Source organism: Spodoptera frugiperda, chromosome 9 (genome assembly GCF_023101765.2).
Source record: "Spodoptera frugiperda isolate SF20-4 chromosome 9, AGI-APGP_CSIRO_Sfru_2.0, whole genome shotgun sequence".
In the NCBI taxonomy this organism is placed as follows: Eukaryota; Metazoa; Arthropoda; class Insecta; order Lepidoptera; family Noctuidae; genus Spodoptera; species Spodoptera frugiperda.
Window position 1 is genome coordinate 10,939,923 of NC_064220.1, and position 14,632 is coordinate 10,954,554.

At 35.2% G+C, this 14,632-nt stretch overlaps 1 protein-coding gene across 8 annotated transcripts in view; it reads left to right on the top strand.

Annotated features, from left to right (window-relative positions):
* Positions 1–14,632, top strand: part of LOC118270919 (protein kinase C and casein kinase substrate in neurons protein 1) — a 134,534-nt gene that overhangs the window by 34,683 nt on the left and 85,219 nt on the right. The window contains exon 1 of one of the 8 annotated variants that reach the window (XM_050696058.1): positions 12,482–13,024. The exons of 1 other annotated variant lie outside the window; for it this stretch is intronic. In XM_050696058.1, coding sequence (XP_050552015.1) covers positions 12,957–13,024 — 68 coding nt within the window. In that variant the 5' untranslated portion in view covers positions 12,482–12,956. Of the gene's footprint in view, positions 1–12,481; positions 13,159–14,632 lie in introns of those variants that run through there. 6 more of the 8 variants (XM_050696062.1, XM_050696057.1, XM_050696060.1 and 3 more) reach the window with 6 other exon arrangements.

Below are 14,632 nucleotides of genomic sequence, written 5' to 3' on the forward strand. Positions count from 1 at the left end.
TAATAACTACTGCATCTTGCTACAGAAGTAATAGTTAGCTACAAAAGTATGTTTTGAATGCATCAATTGCGAAGTTTTATGAATTATTGCCATTAAGGGAATGTGTTCGGTCTAGTAGAAATTATAGGAATTCTGTTTTGTCTGCGCTCTGATGTTTGCTTTCTAATTACTGTTTGTATTGATCTGATTAATGCTTTGGGGATAGTCGGAATTTGTATTGTAGGTATTTGTATAATTATAAAGTGAGATTTTCTAGTACTACTAAAGTAAAGTACTACTTTTGTAAAAAAATTGTACGCTTCTTGCTCCTCTAGCAACTGTTGTATCATGACGAGCTTAAGTTGTGAAGAATCAACAGTGTTTAATTTCTTTCTTGACATTAATTCTGATTCTAAGTTTTTAAAAGGTACTTTAAAGTTCAATAATAAACGATTTCATTCGTGTAATCAAGCAAAATTGGCGGAAATACATGAATTTCTAAATGAACACATGTTTCAAACGCATATGGTAAATCTAAGAAAAAACGTCCCTAGTTAGGATAATGAAATAGTAAACTGTTGGATGACGATGGCAGCGAGGCAGGTAGCCCCACCTGTCGTGTTCAGTGTAGCGTGTCGTGTGTCGAACCATCCCAACCTCATTTGGCCAGTTATATGGCTCTTTATTCAGGAAGATCATGGTCAGTTCTGTTTATTGTGCACATTTATTGGTAGTGTTGAAATGTTATCAGTGATCCTTTGGTGTTGCGGGTGTCCATGGGCGGTGGTGATCGCTTCTCTTCAGGTGACTAGAATGCTAGTTTGCGCCCTATTCTATAAAAAATCTCTTTTTGATGACTTTATGGGCTCAAGGTTCCATGTGTAGAATACTTTTCTCCAGAAGCCATATAACGTTTTGCTATCGGTGACTATGAGACCTTGTAGTGACATCTTACAGCTTTTTTTATAATTGTCGAATTAAGTTTGGAGTTGTACTACTATTGTAGATTTAAGCATAAGATAATTTGATTGGTATGTTTATTTTTCGTAAAAGCTATTATTATCGATACCGAACTGGCCTTCTGTACAACAGTTTGGTTCGATACTTGACTCAACGACCAATGTTCGCATACCACCTGACATCCCTCATAAAACACATGCTCATAAAGACCATATTACCCGAAAAACGTAAACCAGTCCCGGTATAACCGTAACTCGCCCGTAGGATGGTAGGCGGTATCATCGTAAATAAATTATGATACTGCGACGGGTGGCATATCGCCGTAAATCGGTCGTTACGTGTCTCTTCCTTGAGGCAGGTCCGAGCCACATTCCCGCGCGATCATAGATTAAGTACCTGCCAGATGAGACCTGTTCATGATCTCTGGACTCGATTAGACGAAGAATTTAGCTATCTCTCTATTGATTAATGTTAACTGTTAATTAGTGGAGACTTCGTTATTGTAGGTAATAAATGTTAGGGCTTTATTATAGCAAAGTATAGTGGTATGGTAGTGTTGCAGATATTATAGCAAAGTGGTAAGTAGAAAGGTTAAAACAAATGGACTGTTTGTATCCCTTTCTTGGGGCAGGTCCGGCCGCATTCCACTGTAAACATAGACTAATACCACTAAGATGTGGCACTTGTGGTCGGTCTACCACAGCAATAGCAAATGGAAACGGCCAAGTTATAAAAGTAAAGGGTTTTACATCAAGGTGCTAAAACGTTAACTGCTTCCTCTTACAAACATAAATACGAATGGTTAACAGTAAACGCGACTTTCGAACTGCAAATACCAGTAGAAATTACGATGTGTTTATTAATGTTATCTTTATGATACAATCTTAGACTGTATGCAAAGATAATTTCATGGTCATTTATTAGCCCGATATAGACGTTTAGGCATGAAACTATCGCTAGTGACGCGTTGTCCTGTCTGGATCTAATCTACGTTATCTCATCTTTGCCGGTTCTTGTGGTTGTATAATAGTCCGAGTACGGCTTTAGTGCATTAATTAAATTGTATGGGTATACCGCAATTTGTTGCAGCGATACGATGGAGGGACTAAAGGTCTCGCCAGTAAGCGATGGATCCGGCTTGAGGTCTCATGATGGTCCTGTTTTATTACCCGTGACTTGTTGGTGGAACAAGAACATAAGTTTGCGGTGGTCGATAGGCAGGATGAGAGTTAATTGCTCGTAGAATAATTATCGGAGTATTAATTCTTCTAACATTGAAAAGGATCGCTTGTCTAGTACCTGTGACCTGTAGGGCTACTCCGGTTCTCGAATGCGAAATTTCGTTTAATCTTCGGCCGTAGGTTTTATTGATTTACTAATATAATTACTTAAAATAACGTTTTATTTTTAATTTCAAATCAAAACCTATTTATCTTCATTTAATTCGTTCATTTTTGTTCACGAAAGTTCGCAATAAATAGAATTGTAGTATGCAATCTGCGAAGTTTTTTCGTTCGTAAGTTGAATTAGAGTAGGCCCCCTGGTGGAGTCGGTTTAGTTTTCCAAATCGTTACAAAGAATTGCTAAGTTTTAGAGTTACACCTAATATTCACCAGCTACTCATAATCATGAATCCCATATGAGTGAATCTGATTAGTTTACTCAGGTCCGTTGATGAGTATATTATTATGTCATTACTGTTTTAGCAAACATAACTAGCCTGCAAGGTTTATAGTTATTTGTTGTTTGTTTATCCTCAATGATATCATAGCGCGATGGTTTGATTACTAATCGAGTGTTATCCGACTGTAGGTGTTTGTGAGTTATGTTTTATGCAGGTACACATATAATGTCACTGTTATTTTTTATCGACGGATACATAATTATGCATATAGCAGGAAAGAATAGAAGATAATTGCGCTGATATATTGTTAGCAAATTGCGATTTAATATTTTAACCACTGTGGATTTACTTAATCTAATTTATTATTGGATTTTTCTTTGATCTCAATAAGCACTGCAAGCTGGCGAAAAGTGACCGACACGTTAGAAGAATCCTCGACCTCTTATCTAGTCTTTAGAATATAACAGTTATCTGTATATTCCAAATAATTTGATACCACAAACCTCTTCGTGTAATTATCTATTTTGAATATCACTAATCCATACTTTATAAAGATTACTATCACAATTTAGCATTATTATTACTTTTAGTTGTTAATTATTTGTTTACACTCAAATATGGTCAAACTATGCACCCGATTAATCTTAAATTTCAAACTGCAACACTTAGTGACATTAAATGATTACTTATACTATTCCTTAGTAACGATTTTGTATTGAAAACAATTGCTAAAGACTGAGTTAAGTAGGTAACGATTAAATGACTCTTAGTACGTTGGAGTTACTTTTTACAATTCCTCGAGGTGAACAGCAAAGACTGTTGAAACCGGGGTCGCAAAGCTAGTAGATACGTGAATAGGTGTTATTTTACGGTTTTTAGTTTAGTGTACGATTCATTAATAGGATTATCGCACGCTACAATCGTGTGCTTACCTTAATTGAATTGTCCAAGTATCCTTGGGAGGTGCTAATTTGTAAATCGCTGATGTTTTGTACAATACTTCCTATACGCTGTGATATTTATATCATTGATGTTTGCTATGTTATAAGGGGCTTTAAAAACAGGTTGAAGGACACTAAACACAAGATATCTTAGCAAAATTCGCTGAGATTAATCCCCATCCGTTTCGTTTAATCTTCGGCCGTAGGTTTTATTGATTTACTAATAGAATTATTTGAAATACCGTTTTCTTTTTAATTTCATATTTAAACCTATTTATCTTTCTTCATTACATTCGTTCATTTTTGTTCACGAAAGTTCGCAATAAATAGAATTGTAGTATGCAATCTACGAAATTTTTTCGTTCGTTGAATTAGAGTAGGCCCAGGGGGCCTACTTCATATACCTTGTCTCAGCTTAATAAAACAGAAAATTAGTTTCAATTAAGTAAGTAGTCAATTTGAACTCTGTTTAAATCAGAAGTAATTACAAATCTTGCATGTTATCGCATTCTCGTATAAATAAAAGTGAATTTATTCAATAGACAGATAATCACGCGATTATTCTCAAACAATAGTCACTATTACTGTATGAATGTATTAAAATAAACGTGAATTAGTAACGGGACCTGGAAAGAACGTAGTTAATCAAGCAATTCGATCGTTTTACGCTCGATCGGAGTTTAAAGTAAATGTTTTGCTGAATCACGTTGTGTCTGCTAGTCTAGCTAACGAACTAGTTCTAGCTTACATATGCAAATAGTTAGCTAAGATTTATACTTGACTGTTTAAGTCCTAAATGCACCTGTAAACTTTGGTTTGAATACAGAATTTGACACACTCCAAATCTTCCTTCTATGGCAGTTGTCCCACCAACGGCGAGTGAACGACTAACTATCGGCTATTTTCTCGCTCAAGAAACGTACAATAGATATACTTTCCGTGTAAACAAAAGAGATGCATATACAAATAGTTGATCGCTGACTGTTCACACTGCCGGCGAGTGCTCGCTTCACTAGTTTGTCGCTGAGCGACAAGAGCTATGAAAGATAACACTCGCTCGGCGACACTCGCCAAGCGATTAAAACTCACGCCGAGCGAGCAACCAGTGGTCATTTCTCTACAGTGCGTATCGTAGTGCGAGTAATCGCTCGCCTCATTCGCACACTCGCTTATAGCCGAGCTACACAAATATCAGAACTACACACTCGCTCGCCACGTCTCGCTTAACTCGTTTCTAGTTCTAGCTCTACTCGTAACTCGTTCATCGTTGCCGGTGGGTCAACTGCCTAAGTATGTGTTGAAAATCTAACTAAGAGATTGACTACACATTTGACAGAGATCAAGCAATAGCGGTATTAAAAAAACCGATACCTTTTAAACTGCAATTTCTCTCTTATATCAACCTTCTTGTATACAGAAGGCTAATAATCCAGAAGTGGACTGACGACGATGAAATTGTAAGGCATCGTACTTAAATGCGTTAAATTCAGTCCAATTTTACGCCGCTAAATTAAATCTGTTCTTGTTTAAGTGTTTTTGAGTCATTAACTAACAAAAAATCTTTTCCTTGCACAATTACGATAGTACTAGAAAATTTTATAAAAATTCTACGACAATGTGTGACACATTGCCTAATAGCCAATATACACGTGACAAGTTCCGTTATATATTTTCTATAGGGAAAATCGCATTAGTGGACCCACAACGCCATGACCGTTCCGATCTCTCGCTTCTTTTCAACCCAACCTTGGGACCTATTAATCCGATGTCGATGTAGCCATATAGAAAAATGGCTGTTTTGGAAGTTTCTGATGTATTACGTAGATCCATTAAAGTGTTATATGTTCGGATATTGTGTGTGACAGCTAAGGAATATTCTGTATTTTTGGGGTAGTTTATTATGTTACTAATATTCTAACTTTGTCTTTAGCTTCGTACCCTTGGTTCGAGTTTGGATCCAAACTCATACTAAACATACTTATTAGTAGCATCGGTATACTTTAATAATGTTCAAACTAGTATGACGTCTTTAAAATATTAAGTCACCATTCTCTCATACTTCAGCAGTTATTGACCAGCAATGGCCTTAGTTTACTGACTATTTGTTAATGCTATCTATAAATTCTAAACTTGGAATACAGTTCTAAACAACTCTTAAGCAAGTTCCTGAGCACCTCCAATTCATATTCATCTTATCAATTCCTTGCCATTATAAAGTAACAAACAGCTTTGAGGAACTCTTAATGCTGTTACACTTCATTGTATTTTATCTAATTCACAATCATTATTTACTTTGTTTGTTACAACAATAGCTTTGTCAACCATTTCTGTTGTACCCTTTAAGATTGTAACTGGTTAATTAATCTTGTTAGATTTTGCGTTGATTGTATCCATATACGGTTTGTAGTCATTTGTAATGTTTACAGTTTCCATAGTACGAGTTTATTCGGCGCTTCGATTGGCTAGCTCGAATAAACCAACCAATCAAAGCCTAATGCGCTCTCGTTTCGATTACTTTAAATGTAAAGCAACTCATCATATAGGTACAGGCTACATTTAGAGTTTTAAGCCTTTTATAAGCTGGTAAAAAATTACATTATTTAACGTCATTTTCCCGCTTAAGACTGGGTCCTAAAGACCAAAATTCATGTGTATACATCTTCTCAGAAATTATTAATTTTTCCCATTTGAAATATGTTTCGTCTTACCTCAGCGGCCATATTTCTAATTAAAGACGGTAACGACATTAGCACACACATAAGCTTCCTTAATAAAACAATCAAGGAAAAGTTCGGCCAGTAACACTAAATACATCATTCATTATGTCATGGCGGCTTCCAATGTCTTTATCTTACCAACACAGGTTCCTTACAATATTTCCTGTTTTCCCGACATCATCTGTTTCTTTATTGTGCGGCGATTAATGTTTATTTACGTCGAGTTTCTTTGTTTTGTGATGACTCATTTAGTTTCATATTTATAATTTGGTAACAATATGTTGTAAGATATCGTCCTTTCCTAATGTTTTCTCTATATTTTCATTATTGCTTGAAATGTAAAATAGCTGTTTATAGCAGTTTAAACCTTAAAATCATGTACTCATAGTATACTTTCTGAATGACACACCAGACCGAAACTTTTCTCAACTCCTTGTAAAAATCCAGTCGACCCAAACACTTCAAAATAACAATCAAGTTCCCCATCAGTAACAGGGTTGGTCCTGACGTGTCTTATCTCATACGGTTGAGTCCTCGTCTCCCCCACGCATAGTCTGGGGCTGGCTGTCGTCAAGCAGTCTAATATATTGCCATGTGACTGACGTTATTTATTGACTGTCCCAACCCCTTGCCATTGTTAGAATGTTCGGATTTATTGTTTGTAGTGCGAGGTTAATAATTTAGTACTAATTGTTTAAAGGGGCCCGAGAATTCTTGTCACCAATAGTGTTAAGATTACGTACAAAACTGCAGTTAAAATTCTATATCATTGTCAAAACTATTAATGTAAACGTTGCTAACTAATCATAATATTAGCCGCTCTCGTACTCGCATAGCTAACGTTTTGGCACTCATCGCAAATATTCTAGACATTTCACCGAAATTAATGTGCACAACTTATGAAGTCATAGCTGAAAGTCTGCACCAGTTGCCATAACATCAACAATTACATCTCTTGCTTTCATTTCATCGCTTTCATTATCTTCCTCAGACATAAGAGCTGCTAATAACACACTTGGAACAATAAAGCTGTCTTATATTTTTAATGTCTCAGTTATTGCTGGCAATTGCAGTATTTCTAAAACCGTTTTCCTTCTACCGTTTCCATTGGTGATGTAACGTACTGCCGTGATATCATCAGCAGACTCATCCCTGACATTGCGTCTTCGAAAATACTCGAAATTAACTTTCGTACTCGAATTCTTCTTATGTGACCTAAATGACGCAGCAATGTCCGTCTTTCATATTTTTCAGGTCAGGTGCTGAATTTGATTAGTGTCCATACATATGCATGAGATGTTTATGAGTAATAACACCTACGCTTTGGGGATTCCTATTGTAGCGTTTTAAGGTGTTTTCAAGTTCATTGTTTTTTTATTTATGTCGATACACTTCCATATTGCTTTGTGGTTGTCAATGTTTTGGAATAACTATTTACTAGAGATAGTATCTGCGATTTTCTTTTTTAAATCTTAATTACTACTTGAAAACTGTTTAAGGCAAATGTTTCGGTAATGTTAGCGGCTACTAAAGTGCTAGTGAGCGTGACTGCTAAATATACGATCTAGTAGAGTAGATGATAGTTGGATTAAGCAAGATATCAGAGACAAAGTCATCTCCTACCAATGCTATACATATATGTATATGTCAATAATATAACTAGCAAAAATAAAATACCTTAAACTTGTCGATGCATAAATATGCTTCCAAGATAAATGTGACTACATATTTCTTGATCCGTTCAGCCCATTTCCATTTACACATGGCATTTCCATTACGATCAGCTGATTTAAACTGCAAGTGCTGAGAGATATATCTACATTATATTACATCGTAGAGCTACAAATTACTTGTCTCTGGGGTTCCCTGTGAAAAAATAATAAACCTGTTTGTCGTATCATAATTCCCTCGTTTAAACTTGACAGTATAAGGGCTTTATTGATTGTGTAAGAAATCAAATCTTGATGTGACAAATACAACTGTAACCTTAGTATGAGTTTGATTTACGTTTAAAGTAATCAAAACGAGAGCGCGTACGGTCTGATTGGCTGGCTGGAATTAACCAACCAATCAGAGCGCTGATTTTAGGGTTGAGGTGAGGAAGTGGAAAAGAGGAGTGAGGAAGACCAAGTGGCACTTCTTACATTTAAGAGTTACAGAAATGGCACGTCTAGCAGTGAATCTTGATAAGCTGATCTAATAATAATGAAGTGTTTAATTTAGATGTCTTAATCAATTTTACTAACTCTTCTTTCGGCTTTACTGTTCAGCTCCAAACCACAATGTTACGAAGAAAAACGATACTAAACTGTGGTTATAGCCTCTTAAAATCTGCTTTATTTCATTGGCAGTAACATACGCTTTTGAAATCAAATCCGTTACCAGCAAGGATATAAAACTTTTCCTAGAAAAAGACTCTGTTCTTCCTACAGAACCACTTCTCTTAAAGCACTTAAATGCATTAAATCTTGCATCCTTGCTACACAATATAAGTGCGAAAGAAACAAAAGATGCTCGGTTAGACTCATGGGAAATGCTTTTATGTGTTTCTAACAGACGACTTGCGACTGTTTATGGGTTCAACGCGAACGTAGAATGCAGCTGACCAACGCTGATATGATGTAATGGAATCTGCTAACTATACTGTGGAACTTTATGAACTCCTGGTACATTTTAACCGAATGTATGTATGAGAAAAGTTAGTTTAGGCAAAACTGTTTATACCACTGTCCCAGTAATTACTATGATGACTGATTATGCTAATATGAACCTTAGTTTATAATAATAATATGCCTTATTTTTGCTTACACATCACTTCTATAATTGTACCTAAATTAATTAAGACGAATCGTAATTAGTCCCATAGGCAAGGTACCGAAATATATCAATTCAAATTACTTACCTAACTAAATAATGGCAACCCAACAAAAGGCTAAACTAAATGGTCCTAAAACAAATTGCTGTGGAAATAATTTCAAACTAAGTAGAAGAGTAATTTCAATTTCAGGTCAATTTGACAAAGTAGAATTGTTTTACAAAGTAATTGAAAAGGGGACTGTATAAAAATGATCCGGAGAAAGAAAGGAAGTTAAGGGAAATGGTATTATCGTAGATGGGGATCATAAACTTTAGTCAGTAGAAGTACATTGTTTTGAACTTGCCAAGATCAGTTTTGTTACACGAGCTCAGTTCTATTGCAACATTTTCGTAATTGCAGCTCCGATAACTGCAGTTGATGTGTAGATAATCTAATTTTAAAAATGCAAAGGTCAGTGTTTTATAATCCTCTTATTAGAGGATCAGAAAAAGTTAATGATATTATTATATCTTCGGATTTATTTCGTTACCGGATCCAAGACAGTCATTCATGTCCCTGGGACTTCAGTGTTCTGGTGTTTTCATGGTTGTATCTACTGTAGATCCTGGCTTACAGGAGTTGCAGCGGTTTCGGGAGGATGTGGCGGGCTTGTCCCATAAGAAAATGTTTTTGTAATGGATCACTAGAACGATTTTGATGAATGTTAATGCTGCAGTAAATATTTTTTTGGAGATATTTATATACTAGTTTTTGTGAAAATAAAATGGTTATGAGAAATGAAGTGTTGAATTGATGGAAGAAGTTGATATTGACGTAAACGAAGCCGCGGGCGTAGTCGAAAATAAATGTGTTTTCAAAGCAAAAGTTGTTGTTGATACTTAATATTGTAGGTGGTGTTATTAGTAGGAGTTCGCAGAAAAGATTCCTCGAAGTTATTACGAGTATTAAATTATTGCTTTATTAACGGTTATGTCTTTGGCATTAAGTTTGACTTTATTGTCCTTGACTTGTTTTTGTATCAAATCATTGTTTATTTTTTCTTGTTAATGTTATAAATACGAACGTTTGTATGTTTGTTACTCAATCACGTCAAAACGGCTGAAAGTATCGAGATGCAATTTGGAACAGGGATAGATTATGGTCTGGAACAACAGATAGACTTTACTTACCTACTTTTAATCCCACGAGACTGCTGGTACAAACTAGTGTCTCTGTATTAAAACTAATATTAATAATTATATTATTGTCATACTTACAAATCATTACCGACCGCCATAAGTAACCTCCACACGACTTTACCAACATCTGTTTTAAGATAAACAATTAGACATACTCTAGCAGCTGTTATTTCCTCGTGTATTACGAAATAAGATACTTTATAATAAGTAGTAGTAATTTATACACATCTCAAGACATAATACGTCAATTGTATTCGGCTATTCCGTTTCGTTCACAATTAACAACAATGGCTGCCGTGTGAACTGCTAAACAAGAATATGTTAACACTTTCAATGAATCAGCTCTAACTTCCCAAGGTCGTTTGTCCTGCAAGTTATTTTTCAGTCACACAATGTTTGCTACACCCAATTCCTTTTGTCTTAGAGTTCAAATTCGTCTGAATCTAGTTTGTCTGACTGTTTTAGTATCTTTGTCTTCAGTTTCTTAGGCGTTTGTGTCCATTTAGAGTTTAGTCTCTGGAAAATCAAGTGTGTCTTGAATTTGTACTGTGTCTATGTCAGTAGTGTTTGTGATACTGTTAGTTTGTTTGTTTACAAGTGTCGAATTTGTGTCCAAGAAAATTGTGGATTTGTGACAATTTGTTCTTTTACTTCGGGTTCTCTGTTTTCTTTTAATGTTTTTATGTTGATTTGAGTTATCAATGGTTTTCCTAACTTATCGCGTTTTGTATTGGTGTTGTTATCCAACTTTTAATGTGCCTATTATTCGCACGTATTAGCCGGAAGATATTATAATTCTACATATGGTCTCCATACGGGCTCGTGAATAATGATGATAATAAAGATATCATATAAGAACTATAGCAGTCATGTGTATCATTAAATCTATGAAGTAAAGTTTAAGTTCGTCAAACATCAGATTTTCCATAGCAAACATTAAGTTGTAATATTTTGACCCACGTCGACGTTGCAATCATTTCAACTGACCGTGCCAAATTGTACAATGGTGTATTGATTTTGTTTGCATACAATACGCGAATTCTTTGAATACATTTAAAACTATATTTTATTCAATAAACAATACTACGATTTTACATACATATTTCCTGTGATGTATTCCGAATACTACGTGGTTTTTAAATACGCATTTACAATTCAAAATGTCGGCCTTCGATATATCGTCAGTCACTATTTCAAGGTCATTTCCTTGTGTCCTTATAAAAGTAATGATTTGAAATAAATTATACCCTTCACCCTTTGACTTCGAAAGTCATTTGTCATGGAAAGACAATCGTTGGACGTTTGACAAAAAGTTCCTTGTGTCAGTTTCGTTTCAATACAAATAAAACAGTTATTTGGTGATAAATAAACATCGGGTACAGTTACCTTTTTCTACTGTTTATTTACTTAAACTATGTTCCTATTTGATACTTGTTATAACTCGGTATCCAAGGAAATAATCCAAAACGAGCAATTAATGATGATGGTTCATTTTGGATCATTAACTGTCCGAATATACCAGTCAATTACTGAAATAGGGGTTTCCTCTGCCGAAGTGAGTGGACCAAAATCCGCGTGGCCTGGTTTATCAGAACGCGCTGCTGCCCGGTTTCTATCAAATGTGTCCCTTAATCAGCTCTCATGATACCCGCAGGAAGAGTAGGGATGGTGACAAATGTCTCCTACTCTGCTGTGACCATCCAGTAGCAAACAGACAATACTTACTTAAAACATGATGATATCGTATGCATTGGATTACTAGTTAAATATCTTAACAAACGATTACATTTCCAATGACTCAATAATAATATTCAAACTACGCATGTCTATATGATCCAATCAAAATCTTCCAAAGACGTTACAAGATCCATTCATCTAGTTTTTGCTTAACTTTTTGTTGGTACAAGATCTAAGTTTTTGCCTTGAATCAGTATCTAATTATACTCACAATTCAGTGATTCTGTCTGTGATCATCTCGTGTCCGACGAATAATGCCTGGATGTGTAATTGCTAGGCATTGTGTTTATAGTGCCTAGTTAGAGGCATCCTGTGTACTGGTTTTCTTATTTTTAGTATACTTTTCGTGTTAGGGTATGAGTATATCTTGAACTTATAGTTAAAACAAGATAGAAGAAAATACATGGGAGGACTAATCGTATTCAAAAGGCCACCCTAGATAAACCATGATCAAGAGAATTCATAATTCATAATCATGAGATTATCATGGAACTTATAAAGTTCTCTTAAGTTAACGGTAGATCTCAGTAAAGACTCATGAGAATAGTTAAGCAGCTTTAAGTGTATCAACGTACATAACCAGCTTCTTATCTCCTCTTGAATAACATCTCCATTAAAACAGTTACACAATAACGTGATTGTAAATGAAAAACTATAATATACCATAATAAACCCGCATGAGTAACTCTCACCATAACAGAAACGTAACTTACGTTTGTTTATAAAACTTCCCACGCATCACTTGGATCGGAATTCGTCCTAGAATAATATCTATCTATACAGCAATTATTTCAAATATGTATAAACAGGTATAACAATCGATATAACTATTATAATAAAAAGATGGTATTGTTATTATAATATCGAAAAGAAAAAATGATGTAAAAAACGCGGACCAATCGCCGTTGAGTTGTAGTTTGTTTACGATCGTCGAGATTCCGAAGTAAACCGAACAATTCCGAACGTAACTGACTCGGCTGTGGCACTCGGGCGCAGGTCGCGATGACTCTAGCGAGGAATACACGGATACGGTGTAAGGGGAAAGTACATCATGTCCTCCAATATTTTGGGTAAGGTCACAGGATAAAATAGAACTACATTGATGAAAACTAATTGTGATTTTTGTGCGAAAAGTGTGTTGCGTATATACAGTGTGATGTGATTATAATTCTGTGAAAATGTGCCTTTTACTAAATTGTTTGAGGTATGTAGTTATTGTTTTATTTTTCTTCAATAAAATATTCGGTTCTTCCGTAATTCCATTAAGCAATTACGTAACAATCCAATTCTTTCGCGATGCGTGATTAGATGGTATTCGTTGAATGTTTTATTCATCTTTAATTATGATTATGACTCAACGTAACCATTTTTCTCATGTTAACAACCGTATTATAAACGAAATGATGGTGATAAAATGCTTCGTATAAAGTGAATATAAAATGAAAGTCCTGTGGAATGTCAGGTTTTTAACTGCCATAGACAGGTCTAACATCGCTGACCTTGAGAGTGTCAGTTAGTTATTGCTTGTCTCTCTAGCTAGTCCTGTTTGTAAAAGATTTTCTGAACTATTAACTTGGCCTGGAAAATTATGATCTGAAGTTTCCTTTTAATTATGAATTTACAAGGAATGTAATACATTACTAAAGTCAAAGTATTTATATCTAGTACTCTCCGAACGGACACTTTTGAATAGTTTATTACAAAGTCTCAGTCTCGAATTAGATATTCCAGACACTATCTTGCTCAAGTTTAAATTTACTGCTTCAAGAAAATTTCTCAGATATTCTAGCAAAGTTTCGCAGACGGCCTAAATGGCTCAATGGTCTAACTCTAAAACCAACTTAGGATTGAATGTCGCAACGACCTTGTACCTGACATTTGCGTAGTTAAGTCATCTCGACAAAAATGCAGTCGCGACGTGCCCACATTATCATCTACACCCGTACTACTAATTATGTTAGTAAGACGTTTAAGATGATTATCATGTTTTTGTCACTTGTTGCAGCCTTTAAGGCCGACTTCATCGTTTTTTCCTCTCAAAGGCTAGATTTAATCTTTTACTGCCTTTTGTTTCTTATGAAGATTTCTATTGTCTTTGTGCTTATGTATTTTGTTCGTCGTGTCAATGAGTTCTTGGTCTGATGTCCCAAGTTTGGGCAGACATATCAGAAGTAATTTGATTGGATCCCAAAACTTTGCAGATTCGATTAAACTTTCGATAGATATCGTACAGAATTTGGCTTTTACGATTCCTTCGTGATTGCGTGTCCTCATTTGTCCCTTTTGGTTTTCGAAAAACAGCCTCTTATATTCATCTCTTTGTGAATTTTATTAGCATTGCGTCCAAACACCAAAAGATTCAATGTATCAACTTCATTTTTATTCTCGTTGCCATAACCGAATAGCTTATCATATAAAGCATTAAAACCATGTTAAAACTAATTAGCACAATGCCAAGATTTATTATCATTTAATCTTCACGCTTCATGGCTTACCTTGGACGTATAGAATTATGGTTAAACATCCATCTTTACTTACTTGTTTAGATTATATGGGGATTAGGTCATCATCGTGTCTACAAGATAGCGTGATGCTATGTCGTATTAAAATGAAGTCAAAAAACTACAGAGCTTCTTTTAGGAGTTCTGATCTTTGAAAATAGTCCTTATTATGAACAA